The 16,907-nt window shown below is 42.9% G+C and overlaps 1 protein-coding gene across 1 annotated transcript; it reads right to left on the bottom strand.

Moving 5' to 3' along the window:
- Window positions 1-1,422: 1,422 nt before the first annotated feature.
- LOC139368375 (uncharacterized) lies at window positions 1,423-15,538 on the bottom strand. The gene is made up of 14 exons (XM_071107160.1): window positions 15,387-15,538; window positions 14,942-15,051; window positions 14,480-14,762; window positions 13,553-14,201; window positions 13,279-13,400; window positions 9,155-9,206; window positions 7,695-7,832; window positions 7,337-7,485; window positions 7,017-7,071; window positions 3,679-3,740; window positions 3,396-3,491; window positions 2,798-3,275; window positions 2,388-2,605; window positions 1,423-2,128 (listed from the first exon to the last, which is right to left on the bottom strand). The coding sequence occupies exons 2-14, from the start codon at window positions 15,004-15,006 to the stop codon at window positions 2,054-2,056; spliced, it is 2,442 nt and encodes an 813-aa protein (XP_070963261.1). The 5' UTR covers window positions 15,007-15,051; window positions 15,387-15,538; the 3' UTR covers window positions 1,423-2,053.
- Between the last annotated feature and the right edge of the window lie 1,369 nt (window positions 15,539-16,907).

The raw sequence follows: 16,907 nt of genomic DNA, 5'->3' as shown, positions 1-16,907 counted from the left end.
GGTTTAAAAAATGAAGAGACACTAGTCTGGATCTGCGAGATTGCTGTAGTTGATTGACACTGTGCATCAGAACCTAAAAAAAACTATATTTCAGTAAGTATAGGTTCCAACGGGCTTCACGACCATGTCATAATAAAACTCACAAAACATGCATAGTACGAGTTTTACACGTCCTGAAATCTACACAATCTGATTTCGGCCTCATTTCTTTAGTGTTTAACACGAAACAATGCTGACATCGATATTGACCCAGTTTTATGAAAAATTACAATCAAAATTCGAATCAAATCGACATATTCCACTCATCATTTCCGGAAGATCTTTTAATTTAAATATTTGTAACATTGATCAAGCCACAAACTCCAAATAGTGTCCAAATGGGTTCAGTAGTCTAGAAAATATCAACATTGATTTGACAATTCATTTTCTTTGTTTGATTCGAATGAAACACTTCTAATGTCACATTCTTGGATACTGTAAATACGGGCAAAAATAAAATGATTTATTTAACTTTGACAGCCATTACTGCCTTGAGTCTTCTTGGGTATAACACTACAAGGTTGGCACACATGTATTTGGGGGGTTTCTCCCATTATCTGCAGATCCTCTCAAACTCTGTCAGGTTGGATGGGGAGCATTGCTGCACAGCTATTTTCAGGTCTCTCCAGAAATGTTTTTTTATTTTACCTTTATTTAACTAGGCAAGTCAGTTAAGAACAAATTCTTATTTTCAATGACGGCCTAGGAACAGTGGGTTAACTGCCTGTTCAGGGGCAGAACCACAGATTTGTACCTTGTCAGTTCGGGGATTTGAACTTGCAACCATTCGGTTACTTGTCCAACACTCTAACCACTAGGCTACCCCGGGTTCAAGTCCGGGCTCTAGCTGGGCCATTCTAGGATATTCAGAGACTTGTCCCGAAGCCACGCCTGTGTTGTCTGGGCTGTGTGCTTAGGGTCGTATTCCTGTTGGAAGGTGAACCTCAGAGGCTGCAGAGATGGTTGTCCTTCTGGAAGGTTCTCCCATCTCCACAGAGGAACTGTCAGAGTAACCACCGGGTTCTTGGTCACCTACCTGACTGCTCAATTTGGCCGGGCAGCCAGCTCTTGGTGGTTCCAAACTTCTTCCATTTAAGAATGATGGCACCCACTGTGTTCTTGGGGACCTTCAATGCTGCATAACTTTTTTAGTACCCTTCCTCAGACCTCTGCCTGGACACAATGCTGTCTCTGAGCTCTAAGGACAATTCCTTAGTGTTGTGTGTGCCAATTCCTGTGTGCCTTTCAAATCATGTCCAATCAATTGAATTTACCCCAGGTGGACTCTAATCAAGTTGTAGAACATCTCATGGATGATCAATGGAAACAGGATGCACTTGAGCTTCATTTCAAGTCTCATAGCAAAGGGGCTGAATACTTATGTAAATAAAGGTATGTTTTTTATTTGTAGTACATTTTCCCAAAAAACAGTTTTTGCTTTGTCATTATGGGGTATTGTGTGTAGATTGATGAGAAAAAAATGGTTTAATACATTTTAGAATAAGGCTGTAACATAACAAAATGTGGGAAAAGTCAAGGGGTCTGAATACACATTAAAAATTCTGGGCAGGTCATTTTGGCTACCATGGCTATGCCCCCCCATAGGATGATAATGCCCCCATCCAGAGCATGAATGGTCACTGAAAGGTTTGTGGAACCTGTAAACCATACGCCATCTCAGTCATCAGATCTCAGCACAATTGAAAACTTCTAGGAGCTTCTGGAGTGGCATCTGAGACTGCGTTTTCCACCAGCATCAAAAACAAAATACTAAATGATAGAACTTCTCGTGGAAGAATGGTGTTGCAATCTTCTAACAGAGTTCCAGACACTTGTAGAATCTATAGTATGCCAATGTACACATTATGTTGGTGTTTCCTTTATTTTAGCAGTTACCTGTACATACATACACTCCTTCAAGTCTTTGCTTAACAATCCGTAATTTGTACAGTGTTTTATCAGTAAACAAGACCATACAAAAAAAAAAAGATTAACATTCTCAGTGCAAAAGCCATCATCTCTCCTGTAGAGGAGAGGAGCAGGGGGAGGAAAGAGCAGACGAAGGGTCCAAGATGATTGACCGAAAACTCTGAAGGGGAGAAAGGAAGGGAGGAACAGGAAAAAAGAGTTTCAATTTACTTTGAACTATCACAAAATGATCAATGATGCTCTTCTGATTATTGGACATGAACATGAATCCTCATCAATAGGTAGGAAAGTCTGAAGACGCCACCCTTCCAAGTCTTGTTCATCACTCGGCTACTGGAGGAATCTTAGAAACCGATGCTATAGATGGGCTAAATGCCTGTAGGACTAATATGTAAATTAAACAATGCTACCAAACTCACAGTGTAGTCCTGCAGATACAGGGCTGCTGCCACAGGGTTTCCACAGCGGGTCTGCATGGGCCCGGAGGAGGTGGCAATGGAGGAGCAGGGAGGGGCTGGGGAGGTGGTGTAGGTAGCCACCTCCTCATCCAGACGTAGCTCCTGCAGAGGGGGGAGGCGCCGGCGGAGCAAGGCTGCAGCAGAACTCAGAGCGCCGCTCTTTGGGATGATGATACTACCTGCAACGACACAGGCTACTGGTTAGACATTCAGAGGACCGAGGTCAGTCAATCAAATGTATTTATTAAGCACTTTTTGCATCAATGGGATAAGAACAATCAAATGTTTATCTATCAATGGATTCTGCCCACTCTACTGAGTCAGCCCAGCTACAAGGAGTATCAAAAGGTAAATTGTCTCAGCAGTCCTACCTCTGGGATGACTCAGGGGGACAAAGGCTGAGGGGTTGGCTAGCCTGGTCAAACCTGATGCTACGGCTGCAGTAGCAACCGTGGATAGAGCTTCTGGCCCAGACGAGGGTCTGACTGGATGGAGCAGGAGCTCGAGGACAGTCCCCTGTGCTGAAGCTCTGGCCCCAGGCCAACACTTCTCCAGTAGCCCACTTCGCTCCAGGGGCCCACCTCGCTCCAGAAAACTAGCCACAGGGCTTTCCTGTTCTTGTGCTGGAGCTGCTCTGAGCAGCTTCTTCCCCGTTGAGAAGAAAATAACAGATTCCCTGTGTGGGGCTTGAAAGAAGGTCTGGAGTCCTCTTCCCGTGTTATTTTGCTCTTCCTCCTCCTCCTCTTGGTCCTTGTCAGCTCGGGTCTCAGCAGGGTCTTCGTCCAGCTCCCCGTTGTCTATCCTATCCTCCTCTTGGTCCGTCTCCTTGAATAATCTCTGAACAACCTCCTGCCACAAACACACACTCAATTACTTAACTGACTCAACATTATGAAATAGACGTTAGCAACCTAATTCAGTCATGTGGTGTAGGATATATATATTCCATTAGTAAGCCTTTGTCCTCACCTCCTTGTGTGTCTCCAGATCTCGGTTGTGGCCCTGGAGGCCCCAGAGTCTAGGAGAGCATGCATAGGGGGTCCGGTGGGCAGACAGGTGCCTCCCCTGAAAAAAAGATGGCTCAGTGAGTTAGAGCATCTATGGTGCTGGCAATATCAGGATTGTCAGTTTGATTCCACCATGGGCAACATTTGCTGAGAAGATGCCACTTTAGTGTTGACAGTTCAAAATCTAAAATATTCTACATACAGACCATGGACATACGAGTGAAAGTGCACTGTAACATACTTACCATGGGCTGATGCCTGCTGTCAGGGACCCGCTGGGGTGTCCACTTCTGGCCGACTGGCATCACTGACGAGAGGGACAGACAGATAGATCATATTGACAGACGGACAGCGACAGTCTACTTCATAACACAGAGACAGAGCAGAGGGGTATCCTACGAAGCAGGTTTGAGGAGTTAGCAACTGTGGTCAACTCAAGAGTTCAAATCAGGATTAAATAAATAAATACAATTTAAAAGAAAAACGGTCATGCGGAAGTGGCTCACGTTTCAGCCAGGTACATGTCTATGGAAACTAATCCTTCAGAGCGAACCTGCTCTGGGGCTGGCTAACTAACTCTACTTACCCTGAATGCAATGACAAACGCAAGTTGAAGACCAATCAGATTCACTCCCTGTTGCAAAGATTGCATCATCATCCCCTTCATTTGAGGAAGATTCATTATTCAATATTTTATTACTCAAATGTTTTTCCGGTGCAAAAAAAAAGTTGTTAAAATATATCACATTACACATTTAGTAATGACAGAATCCATTTTAAACTTCACGCAATGTAATACAAATATCGATAGAAGTGGGGGGGGGGGAAAGGTGCTTGTGCATTGATAAGCACACCAAAGACGGCATTAACGATAAGTAATACAATGAAGATGGCACAAGAACAATCCTACTTCCCCGTCGTATTAAGGATGAAGCCTGAGCTGGAATGTGAAACTAACTGACGCTGGTTAGCTTTAGAAAACCCTCAGGAGATCCAGCTTGCTTCATAGGATACTCCTCAGAGGACCGCTAACTCTAGCAGGCTTGTAACTGTCATATAAAAGTTTTACTGTGCGTGCATTCTGTCATTACTAAATGTGATAGGAATTTTAACATTTAACACAAAAAAAAGAGAATACTCAATCAGTTGTGTTCCATAAATGAAGGGGATAATGAAGCAATCTTTGCGATAGTGAGGGAATAGGATTTAATTGGTCCTCAACTCACAGCTCACACTTCATTCAGGATAAATGTAGTTAGCCTGCCCTGGAGCAAGTTAGTCCTTAAGGATTCGTTGACATAGAAATGTATCTGGCTAAAAGGTGAGCCACATTGATGGTACCGGTTGACCAAAGATACCTCGCTAACTCCGCAAACCAGGTATGTAGTATTGTGCTCAGATCAAGTTATAAAGACAGACATAACATTTGAACATTGACATTTGTGTCATTTAGCAGACGTTCTTATCCAGAGCGACTTACAATTTGGTGCATTCCTCTTAAGAAAGCTGGGTAAAACAACCACATATTAGTCGTAGCAAATACATTTTTCCCTCAAGGCCCCTGAGTAACACAGACCCAAGAGGAGAGGGACAAACCGGTGAATATCTGGCGATAGAAACGGTAGCATATACAGTGCATTCAGGAAGTATGCAGACCTTCACTTTTTACAGGTTTTATTACTTTACAGCCTTATTCTAAAATAGATTTTTTTTAAATTCTTATCAATCTACACACAATTCCCCATAAATGACAAAGCGAAACAAGTTTGTAGAAAGCAAAGTATTTAGACCATTTACTCAGTGCTTTGTTGAAGTCTTCTTGTGTCTTCTTCTCTGCAGATCATCTCACACTCTGTTAGGTTGTATGGGAAGCAATGCTGCACAGCTATTTTCAAGTCTCCAGAAATGTTTGATCGGGTTCAAGTCCGGGCTCTGTGCGGGCCACTCTAGAACATTCAGAGACTTGTCCTGAAGCCACTCCTGCGTTATCTTGGCTGTGTGCTTAGGGTTGTTGTCCTGTTGGAAGGTAAACCGTGGCCCCAGTCTGAAGTCCTGAGCAGGTTTTCATCAAGGATCTCTCTACTTTTCTCTGTTCATCTTTCCCTCAATCCTGACTAGTCTCCCAGTTCCTGCCACTCCACTGAAAAACATTCCCACAGCATGATGCTGCCACCACCATGCTTCACCGTGGGGATGGGGACAGGTTTCCTCCAAACATAACGCTTGGCATTCAGACCAAAGATAATATTTTTTCTCATGGTCAGAGTCATTTAGGAGCCTTTTGTCAAACTCCAAGCGTGCTGTCATGTGCCTTTTACTGAGGAGTGGCTTCCATCTGGCCACTCTACCATAAAGGCCTGATTGGTAGAGTGTTGCTGAGATGGTTGTCCTTCTGGAAGGTTCTCCCATCTCCACAGAGGAAATCGGGAGCTCTGTCAGAGTGACCATAAATGTTTCCATTTAAGAATGATGGAGGACAATGTGTTCTTGGGGACCTTCTTCAATGCTGCAGAAAATGTTTTGGTACCCTTCCCAGATCTGTGCCTCGACAACAATTATGTCTCGGAGCTCTTACGGACAATTCCTTCGACCTCATGGCTTTGGTTTTTGCTCTGACATGCACTGTCGACTGTGGGACCTTATATAGACAGGTGTGTGCTTTTCCAAATAATTTCCAGTCATTTGAATTTACCTCAGGTGGACTCCAATCAAGTTGTAGAAACATCTCAAGGATGATCAATGGAAACAGGATGAACCTGTGCTCAATGTAAAGTCTCAAGAGGAAAGGGTCTGAATACTTATGTAAATAAGGCATCTGTTTTTATATTTTAATACATTTGCAAAAATGTCTAAATTGTTTTTGCTTTGTCATTGCGGGATATTGTGTGTAGATTGATGAGGAAAAGGCTGTAACGTAACAAAATGTGGAAAAAGTCTGAATACTTTCCCAATGCACTGTAACTATACTGAACAAAAATATAAAACGCAACAGGTAGTGTTGGTCCCATTTTTCATAAGCTGAAATAAAAGATCCCAGAAATGTTCCATTCCACAAAAAGCATCTTTCTCTCAAATTTTGTGCACAAAATTGTTTACATCCCTGTTAGTGAGCAATTCTCATTTGCCAAGATAATCCATCCACCTGACAGGTGTGGCATATCAAGAAGCTGATTAAACAGAAAGATCATTACACAGGTGAACCTTGTCCTGGGGACAATAAAAAGCCACTCTAAAATGTGCAGTTTTGTCACACAAGACAATGCCACAGATGTCTCTAGTTGAGGGAGCATGCAATCGGCATGCTGACTTCAGGAATGTCCAACAGAGCTGTTGCCAGAGAACTTAACCAAAAGCCGCCTCCAACGTCATTTGTAAGAATTTGGCGGTACATCCAACCAAGTGGGTGTGCCTATGCCCTGCCAGGCCCACCCATGGCTGCACCCAGACCCAGTCATGTAAAATCTATAGATTAGGGCCCACTGAATTTTACTAAATTGACTGATTTCCGTCTATGAACTGTAACTGAGTAAAATCTTTGAAATTGTTAAATGTTGCGTTTATATTTTTGTTCAGTATAACTTACCCAGAGGTCCTCCAGATGCTTCAGTGCAACTCTTTGTGACAGGTACTCTCTGAGCCTGGAAAGGTAAAGCACCACAGTGAATATTCTGTTTATATTCCTAAAGCCTCTCTATTATCATCAGTAAACTGTGGCTGACTGTTTCATGCAGCACTAAGGAGACATGACGTGAGAAATAAGGACATGAGGCAGTACTATGGCAATGACTTTTAAATCTTAATTGAAATGCATTAAAAGTTGTTGTCACCCTAACTGGAGCGGCTTTATATGCATTATCAAATCATACATTTTAAATACATTTATCGATCAAAATATTAACTCACAGTGTAGATGGAGGTTCCCCTGCCAGAGGGGCAGACAGAGGTGCGTTGTGGTGTGGCCCCCAGTATTCCCCCAGCTGTCACCCCTTCATTCTGCAGGATGCTCCTCAGGGCCGTGTGGTCTGGGGTGAACGGGACACTCCGTCCTGGACCTGGAACACAAGCACATACAAGGTTAGAGACATGTTAGTTTAACTTATTTTCTTTCTTTTAGCACTGTTTGAAGCTAGAAAGCTTCTTTACAATGAATATTTTTGCATCATGATAATGAAGCAGTAGTAAGCTATTACAGGCATTTCTACACTTTGTTCTTCAAAACGTGCTCAAAGATGGAACATGTCCAAGTAGTACTACCACTGACCTGCCGAGGCTGCAATCTTCTGGTGACTCTTCATGACAGACACTCTCTGGGGCTGCAGAGGGTAGGTGACCCCTTCATTCTGAAGGATGCTGTTGAGGGCTGAAGGCTCAGGGGAGAACTGAATAGATCTTACGGGACCTATAAACAATTCAAGCACATACAAGTGTACAGACTTGCTAGCCTATCCTAGGCCCTTAGATTGAGCTGGAGTAGGAGTTTGAATAGGCTGGCTAATTAAACAGATCAGTGCAAATTGTGTTTTTAAAGGGGTGCAACATGCAACATTTCCACACAGAAATAGCCTTCAATGTCAATGCTAAACTCAGCAAAAAAAGAAACATCCTCTCACTGTCAACTATGTTTATTTTCAGCAAACTTAACATGTGTAAATATTTGTAAGAACATAAGATTCTACAATTGAGACAAACTGAACAAGTTCCACAGACATGTGACTAACAGAAATGGAATATTGTGTCCCTGAACAAAAAAAAAAAGAGGGGGGGTGGGGGTCAAAATCCAATGATGCTGTGACACACCGCCCCAGACCATGACGGACCCTCCACCTCCAAATCGATCCCGCTCCAGAGTACAGGCCTCGGTGTAACGCTCATTCCTTTGACGATAAACGCGAATCCGACCATTCGCTCCCAGTAAGACAAAACCGCGACTCGTCAGTGAAGATACATTTTTGTCAGTCCTGTCTGGTCCAGCAACGATGGGTTTGTGCCCATAGGCAACGTTGTTGAGGTTGATGCCTGGTGAGGACCTGCATTTACAACAGGCTTACAAGCCTTCAACCCAGCCTCTCTCAGCCTATTGCGGACAGTCTGGGCACTGATGGAGGGATTATTCGTTCCTGGTGTAACTTGGGAAGCTGTTGTTGTCATCCTGTACCTGTCCCGCAGGTGTGATATTCGGGTGTACCGATCCTGTGCAGGTGTTGTTACACGTGGTCCGCCACTGTGAGGACGATCAGCTGTCCATCCTGTCTCCTTGTAGCGCTGTCTTAGGCGTCTCACTGTATGGACATTGCAATTTATTGCCCTGGCCACATTTGCAGTCCTCATGCCTCCTTGCAGCATGCCTAAGGCATGTTCACGCAGATGAGCAGGAACCCTGGTCATGTTTCTTTTGGTGTTTTTCAGAGTCAGTAGAAAGGCCTCTTTAGTGTCCTATGTTATCATAACTGTGACCTTAATTGCCCACCGTCTGTAAGCTGTTAGTGTCTTAACGACTGTTCCACAAGTGCATGTTAATTAATTGTTTATGTTTCATTGAACAAGAATGGGAAACAGTGTTTAAACCCTTTACAATGTAGATCTGTTATTTGGATTTTTACGAATTATCTTTTGAAAGACAGGGTCCTGAAAAAGAGACATTTCTTTTTTTGCTGAGTTTATATCAGCAGTACATAAACCGTTATATGCAGCTTGGAAATGTCCAGTACTACTACCACTGACCTGCAGAGGGTACAGTCTTCTGTTGAGTCTTCATGATGGACACTCTCTGGGGCTGCAGAGGAAAGATCACTTCAAGTTAGTTCACAGACTGATTTTGGACACACAAACTCAGAAAGATCATCAGTCAGTAAGTACCCTGCAGATCTGGGTTCACTTCAATTGGTATTTGTTTTCTTTCAAATACGTTGAGTGTTTGATTACTGACTATTCTATTGGTTCCATTGCGCCAGGCAACCTCAATCTAATAGAACAAAAATAAGTTGATGCTGGATAGTAAACAATGGCGGAACAGCCTTTGTGCAAACAAAATCAAGTAACTCATGTAGTGGAAAAACAAAAAAGCCTAATGTATGGTAAGAATAAAACCCACCGATGCCTTGCAGCCTCCATCAGGGTGACAAAGAATAGTGGTGGACAAACTGTTGTATAACCCAACTCTCACAAGAAGTGACTCAATTCATTAACATATGTAGTTGATAAAGCAAAAAAAGACTTGAGGATAAAAAACATTCAAGATACAAAGACAAACATGGCATAATGAGAATAGAACACCACAAAAGAAATGCAATATCATAAAAGGAAAAAAAAAAACTGTACACAAGCTCTTGCTACTAAACTAAAAAAATTTATAAACCACATATCTCTTTACAGGAAGGGAGAATAATAGTGGCTTTCGAAAGTGTTCAACCCCCTTGGCATTTTTCCTATTTTGCTGCCTTACAACCTGGAATCAAAATTGATTTTTTGGGACTTTGTATCATTTGATTTACACAACATGCCTACCGCTTTGAAGATGCAAAATATAATTATCTTGTGAAACCAACAAGACAAAAAAAAAACAGAACTTGAGCATGCATAACTATTCACCCCCCCAAGTCAATACTTTGTAGAGCCACCCTTTGCAGCAATTACAACTGCATGTCTCTTGGGGAGTGTCTCCATAAGCATGGCACATCTAACCACTGAGATTTTGCCCATTCTTTAAGGCAAAACTGCTTCAGCTCCTTCAAGTTGGATGGCTTCTGCTGGTACACAGCAATCTTTAAGTCACACCACAGATTCTCAATTGGATTGAGGTCTAGGCCATTCCAAGACATTTATATGTTTCCCCTTAAACCACCCGAGTGTTGCTTTAGCAGTATGTTTAGGGTCATTGTCCTGCTGGAAGGTGAACCTTTGTCCCAGTCTCAAATCTCAAAGACTGAAACAGGTTTCCCTCAAGAATTTCCCCGTATTTAGCACCATCCATCAATCCTGACCAGTTTCCCAGTCTCTGCCAATGAAAAACATCTCCTCAGCATGATGCTGCCACCACCATGATGCTGCCACCACCATGCTTCACTGTGGGGATGGTATTCTCGGGGTGATGAGAGGTGTTGGGTTTGTGCCAGACATAGCGCTTTCCTTGATGAGCAAAAAGCTATATTTTAGTCTCATCTGACAGATACTCCAATCTCCACTGTGAAGCTTTGCTTCTCCTTCAAGGTTATCTTTGGTCTCTTTGTTGACTCTCTGATTAATGCCCTCCATGCCTGGTCTGTGAGTTTGTGTGCGGCCCGCTCTTGGCAGGTTTGTTGTGGTGCCATATTCTTTCCATTTAAAAAAAAAAATAATGGATTGAATGGTCCTCTGTGGGATGTTCAAAGTTTCTGCAATTTTTTTATAACCCAACCCTGATCTGTACTTCTCCACAACTTTGTCCCTGACCTTTTTGGGGAACTCATTGGTCTTTATGGTGTTGCTTGCTTGGTGGTGCCCCTTGCTTAGTGGTGTTGCAGACTCGGGGGCCTTCCAGAACAAGCGTATATATACTGAGATCATGTGACAGATCATGTGACACTTAAAAAAGGTCCACCTGTGTGTAATCTAACTAATTATGTGACTTCTGAAGTTAATTGGTTGCACCAGATCCTATTTAGGGGCTTCATAGCAAAGGGGGTGAATACATAAAGAAACACAAGTGGTTTGTGCATTTTTTTGAAACAAGTACATTTTTTCATTTCACTTCAGCAATTTGAACAATTTTGTTTATGTCCATTACATGAAATCCAAATAAAAATCAATTTAAATTACAGGTTGTAATGCAACAAAATAGGAAAAACGCCAAGGGGGTGAATACTTTTGCAAAGCACTGTACATTTCTTCATTTAGACCTGGCAATACAGTGGCCCTTAGTTTAAAGATCCTGAAATTTCATATTTGAGACAATTCATTGACTACAGCTCAGCGTTCAACACCACCTCAAAGCTCATCACTAAGCTAAGGACCCTGGGACCAAACACCTCCCTCTGCAACTGGATCCTGGACTTCCTGACGGCTTCGCCCAGGTGTTAAAGTTAGTTAACAACATATTCGCCACGCTGATCATCAACACGGGGGCCTATCAGGGATGCGTGCTCAGTCCCCTCCTGTACTCCCTGTTCACTCATGACTGCACGGCCAGGCACGACTCCAACACCATCATTAAGTTTGCAGATGACACAACAGTGGTAGGCCTGATCACCGACAACCATGATAAAGCCTGAGGTCAGAGACCTAACCGTGTGGTACAAGGAAAACAACCTCTCCCTCAACATGATCAAGACAAAAGAGTTGATTGTGGACTACGTGAAAAGGAGGAGGACCGAGCACACCCACATTCTCATCGACGGGGCTGTGTGGAGCAGGTTGAGAGCTTCAAGTTCCTTGGTGTCCAAATCACCAACAAACTAACATGGTCCAAGCACACCAAGACAGTCGTAAAGAGGGCACAACAAAATATTTGGCATGGGTCCTCAGATCCTTTAACAGCTGCACCTTCGAGAGCATCCTGACGGGTTGCAACAATGCCCGATATGGCACCTGCTCGACCTCGGACCGCAAGGCACTAGAGGGTAGTGCGTACAGCCCAGAACATCACCGGGGCCAAGCTTCCTGCCATCCAGGACCTCTATACCAGGCAGTGTCAGAGGAAGGTCCTAAAAATGGTCAAATCCTCCAGCCATCCTAGTCATGGACTGTTCTCTCTGCTGCCGCACAGCAAGCGGTACCGGAGCGCCAAGTCCAAAAGGCTTCTAAACAGCTTCTACCCCAAAGCCATAAGACTCCTGAACATCTAATCAAATGCCTACCCAGACCATTTACATTTCACCAGGGTCAGGTCTCTCACCCTTCTACGCTGCTGCTACTAGAGTTCGACCGATTAATCGGAATGGCCGATTAATTAGGGCCGATTTCAAGTTTTCATAACAATCGGAAATCGGTATTTTTGGGCGCAGATTTTTTTTTTACACCTTTATTTAACTAGGCAAGTCAGTTAAGAACACATTCTTATTTTCAATGACGACCTAGGAACGTTGGGTTAACTGCCTCGTTCAGGGGCAGAAAGACAGATTTTCACCTTGTCAGCTCGGGGATTCAATCTTGCAACCTTCCAGTTAACTAGTCCAACGCAATAACGACCTGCCTCTCTCTCGTTGCACTCCACAAGGAGACTGCCTGTTACGCAAATGCAGTAAGCCAAGGTAAGTTGCTAGCTAGCATTAAATTTATCTTATAAAAAATAATCAATCATAATCACTAGTTTAACTACACATGGTTGATTCAGGGACACGTGTGGACCTGGAACCTATAAAGTTCAATCATTTGTTAACTGCAACACTACATATGTGGTGTACAAGCTGAAGTGGCCACGTGGGTGCTTTTACATAGGACGTACTAAGAGAAGGCTCAAGGACAGGGTGTCTGAACATGCCTATGCTATAAGGACTGCTAACGATAAGTATCCTAATGCTAAACATTACAGACAAGTAATGGTAGCCCAAACTCTCCCTTTTAGAGTTGCCTTTTATTGTCCCTCAGCACAAGGTGCACCTGTGTAATAATCGTGCTGTTTAATCAGCTTCTTGAAATGCCAGTTGGATGGACTATCATGGCAAGGGAGAAATGTTCACTAACAGGGATGTAAACACATTTGTGCACAACATTTGAGATAAGGGTTTTGTGCATATGGAACATTTATATATATATTTTTTTATAGTTTATATTTTTGTTCAGTATATAACCAAAGAAGCACTCCTCTCCTGTGTCTCTCAATCTAATAGAGTACCAGGTCTGCTGTGTAAAGGAACCCTAGGACAACTCACCATGTTGTTATAGGCTTTTGTAGAGGGACGGCTAGACATAGAAGCCCCAGCAGCATTGACTCCGATATTCTGCAGGATACTACGTAGGGCAAAGGGGTCAGAAGAGAAGGCCTCCACACGCCCTGGAACACACACACACACAAGGGACAATGAAACACAATTTCAAAAACTAAATATAAATCTAAAGATGACAAAAACATAGAAAATCTAGGGACAAGGGAGAGAGAAAACAAACACCATGACACTGCAGCTATATGATGAGCTCTGAACTCACCAGCGGTGCTACTTAATAACTGGCCAGGCTCGGAAAGATCTTTGATGCTGAGCGTGTCCAATTGGCCCCTGCAGGCTTCCGTACTGAGGGCAGTGGGCTTGGCTGAGGTAGTGGAGGAGTCACTGCTAAATGAGAAAGCAATGGACGAAAGACCTGAGCCAGGACCAAATGAACTGGGAGGTCTGGAAAGACCAAGCTGTCCCGATCCAGATCCGTGAAATGGATTGTCTGAAGAAGACTGTGCCTTTGGTTTCAGATGTTGAGACAAAGGCATGGAGGTGGCAGCACTGGTAGCCTGGGGCCAATGAGTCTTCCATTCTTCTCCATCGTGATGTGACAAGATGCCTGCTAGCCCTGGACCTTCTTTTCTGGCCGCCAAGTGTTGTGCGAGTGTAGGGAGTCGAGCAGCGAGATCTACTGTTGACTTTGTTCGGGCCTTGTTATGAGTTTGTGGGACGGAACTGGGTAGTTTAGCTGTCGTTGTGAGTCTTGTTTTATGGCTGGCAGCAGTGCTAAAAGTATTTTCAGGATGGGTGGTTTGAGCAACCAGCGGCCTCCTCTGGTTCGTTGCCCCCATTCGGTTGTCTCTAGGATGGGTGAAGTTGAAAGGTACAGGCTTGGTGTTTGGCTTCTTCCTCTTTGCTTTACCCTTTAGGAAAACAGATAAGGACAAAAATATAAATGACATCCCTTAGCACTGGCAGTAATGCTAGTAAGATACACATTCAGGGCCAGTTTCTCAACAAAGTTAGGGCTATTCCTGGTTAAGAAACACTTTCAATCTAGACTCCCCATCGCACATACTTTTTAATGCAGAAATGTGGCTTAATATCGGACCAGAATCAGTGATATATTTCATTTGAAGCAATGGGTTTACCATATAAATATAATTGGGTTATGCATTTAGAATCTATCTATAGTTCTTACCGCTAGAGAGTTCTCCTCCCATCTCTTGTGTGACTGGGTGAAGTCAGAGGGCGTCTGAAGGGGCAGGGATTTAGCAAGCACTGGCAGCCTGCTGATGCCCAGTGGTCTTACAGGGGGCTTAGGGTATTTGTCTGAGGTTGCTGCTGGGACCTTGTTCTCAGTCCCTCGTTTGGAATGGTGTCGTTGGGGTACAGAGGGGTGTTTGCAAGGGTGGGGTACAGACGGGTGTTTAGAACCTGGTTTGGGGTCTGCTGTCATTCTGTTGATCTTCATTCTGTTTGGACTGGAGATTGACAGTCAATGTAGACAGACATATATACTTTCCAGGCAGTGTATACAGTGTGTTTAATTCAGGTTAGCTTATCAACAGTACTTGATAAACAGTGGCCATGCATCATTAGGGAGCGGCGACTGCCAACATAAAGCACAATTGAATCGTTAGTTGTTACCGTTAGTTGTTACCTTGAATGGTTTTTCAGGATTTTGTTCTGACTATGCTGACGCAGAATCGGAGAGGAATCCATCATTGGCTCAGTCAGAGAGGTTCAACAGAATTCTGTAAATAACAAACCCTGAACCAAATGTTAGTTAACATAATTCAGCATGCTAGCTAACACAGTTGGCAAGAGCATATACTTTTTAGAGACAAAAACAGCAACCACATTGTCACATTGCTTAATTGCTTTGCTATAAGTTAGCTAGTTGAATTGTTTAATGACTCGCTTAATAGCTGTCGTATAAAGTAAATAACCCACTGAAATATTCGAATCCCTTAGAAAACACCACAAAACTTTTAACAATTTAAACGGTACTGTTGCTGCTAGCTTCAAGCGAGCTACTGAGAGAAGGGGCAGCTTGCTCTCTGGGTATCTGACCGTGACAAGAGAGAAAATCTGACTGTACTCACATGCACACTTCAAAATAGAGAATTGTTTACTTGCTTCACAAAATGTTTTCGAAAAAAATAATTAATATATCCCAGACTTTCCTCTGTTTTCAACACAAAAGAGGCATGAGAAGAAGACAAGCTCAAAACTTCCTGAACATGCTCCAGTTTGTAAAAAGCAAGTATTTTCATTGGTTAAAACAGAAAAGCTAGAAGCCAATCGTTGCGCTAGTTGTTTTCAAGAGCCATATTTCCTTTGACCAATCAGCATCAAGCGTGCAAAAACAACTCCATGGAAACGACCATGTGATCCAATGAGTCCCTCCCCACACACCCTCTGAAATGTCTTTGTCCCTGTGCCCCCTTCTGAGCTTCAAGTAGCACCCTTGGTTACATATAAATATTAGTAATCTGTATATTAGTATTCTTCTTTTCAATCTGTCATTTGTATTTGTATGTATTATGCCTTGGCAGCAGCTACTCTTCCTGTTATTCAGCAAAAATTAAGGCATTACATTTTTTTTTATATGCATTATAATTAATACATTTGATACATTATAATAAACATTTGAAACATTCAAATACATTTTACAACAGATTTCACAATACATTAAGTGTGTGCCCTCCGGTCACAACTGTGTACGTGTGTGTATAGTGTGCATGTTATGTATGTTTGTATGTGTGTATTTGTGCATGTGTGTGTGACTCTTCACAGTCCTCTCTGTTCCATAAGGTATATTGTTATAAGATTTTTAAATCTGATTTTATTACTTGCGTTTAAATCTGATTTTATTACTTTACTTGATGTGGAATAGAGCTCCATGTAGCCATGGCTCTATGTAGTACGGTGCGCCTCCCATAGTCTGTTCTGGACTTGGGGACTGTGAAGGGACCTCTGGTGGCATGTTGTGTGGGGTATGAGTGTACGAGCTGTGTGCTAGTAGTTTAAACAGACAGCTCGGTACATTCAACATGTCAATACTTACAAAAACAAGTAGTGATGAAGTCAGTCTCTCCTCTACTTTGAGCCATGAGAGATTGACAGGCATATTATTAATGTTAGCTCTACGTTTACATTAAAGGGCCAGCCATGCTGCCCTGTTTTGGGCCAGTTGTAATTATCCCAAGTCGCTCTTTTTGGCACCTGACCACACGACTGGACAGTAGTTCAGGTGCGACAAAACTAGGGCTTGTAGGACCTGCCTTGTTGATATTGTTGTTCAGAAGGCAAAGTGGCGCTTTATTACGGACAGACCTCTCCCCATCTTAGCTACTGTCGCACCAATATGTTTTGACCATAACAGTTAGTCTTGTTGTTGATCCCGCCTCAGTTTTATCCCATCACAGCCATTGAACTCTGTAGCTGTTTTAAAATTACCAATGGCCTCATGGTAACATCCCTGAGCAGTTGCATTCCTATCTTGCAGCTAAGATCAGAAGGACAACTATATTTTTTATGTGTCTGGGTGGTTTAATACATAATCCACAGCATAATTAATAACGTGAACATGCTTAAAGAGATGTTCAATGTCTGATTTGTTA

Source organism: Oncorhynchus clarkii, chromosome 16 (genome assembly GCF_045791955.1).
Source record: "Oncorhynchus clarkii lewisi isolate Uvic-CL-2024 chromosome 16, UVic_Ocla_1.0, whole genome shotgun sequence".
Classification (NCBI taxonomy): domain Eukaryota; kingdom Metazoa; phylum Chordata; class Actinopteri; order Salmoniformes; family Salmonidae; genus Oncorhynchus; species Oncorhynchus clarkii.
This window is presented reverse-complemented; position numbering and strand designations above follow the sequence as displayed.

Excerpts from the sequence above, each read along its gene's own strand:
- LOC139368375 (XM_071107160.1), bottom strand. The coding sequence starts at position 15,006 with ATGATGGATTCCTCTCCGATTCTGCGTCAGCATAGTCAGAACAAAATC. Across the intron at positions 9,207-13,278 it reads CAAAAGCCTATAACAACATG|CCCCAGAGAGTGTCCATCAT; the intron begins GTGAGTTGTCCT and ends TTTCCTCTGCAG. Across the intron at positions 2,606-2,797 it reads CCCCCTGAGTCATCCCAGAG|GTAGTATCATCATCCCAAAG; the intron begins GTAGGACTGCTG and ends GTGTCGTTGCAG.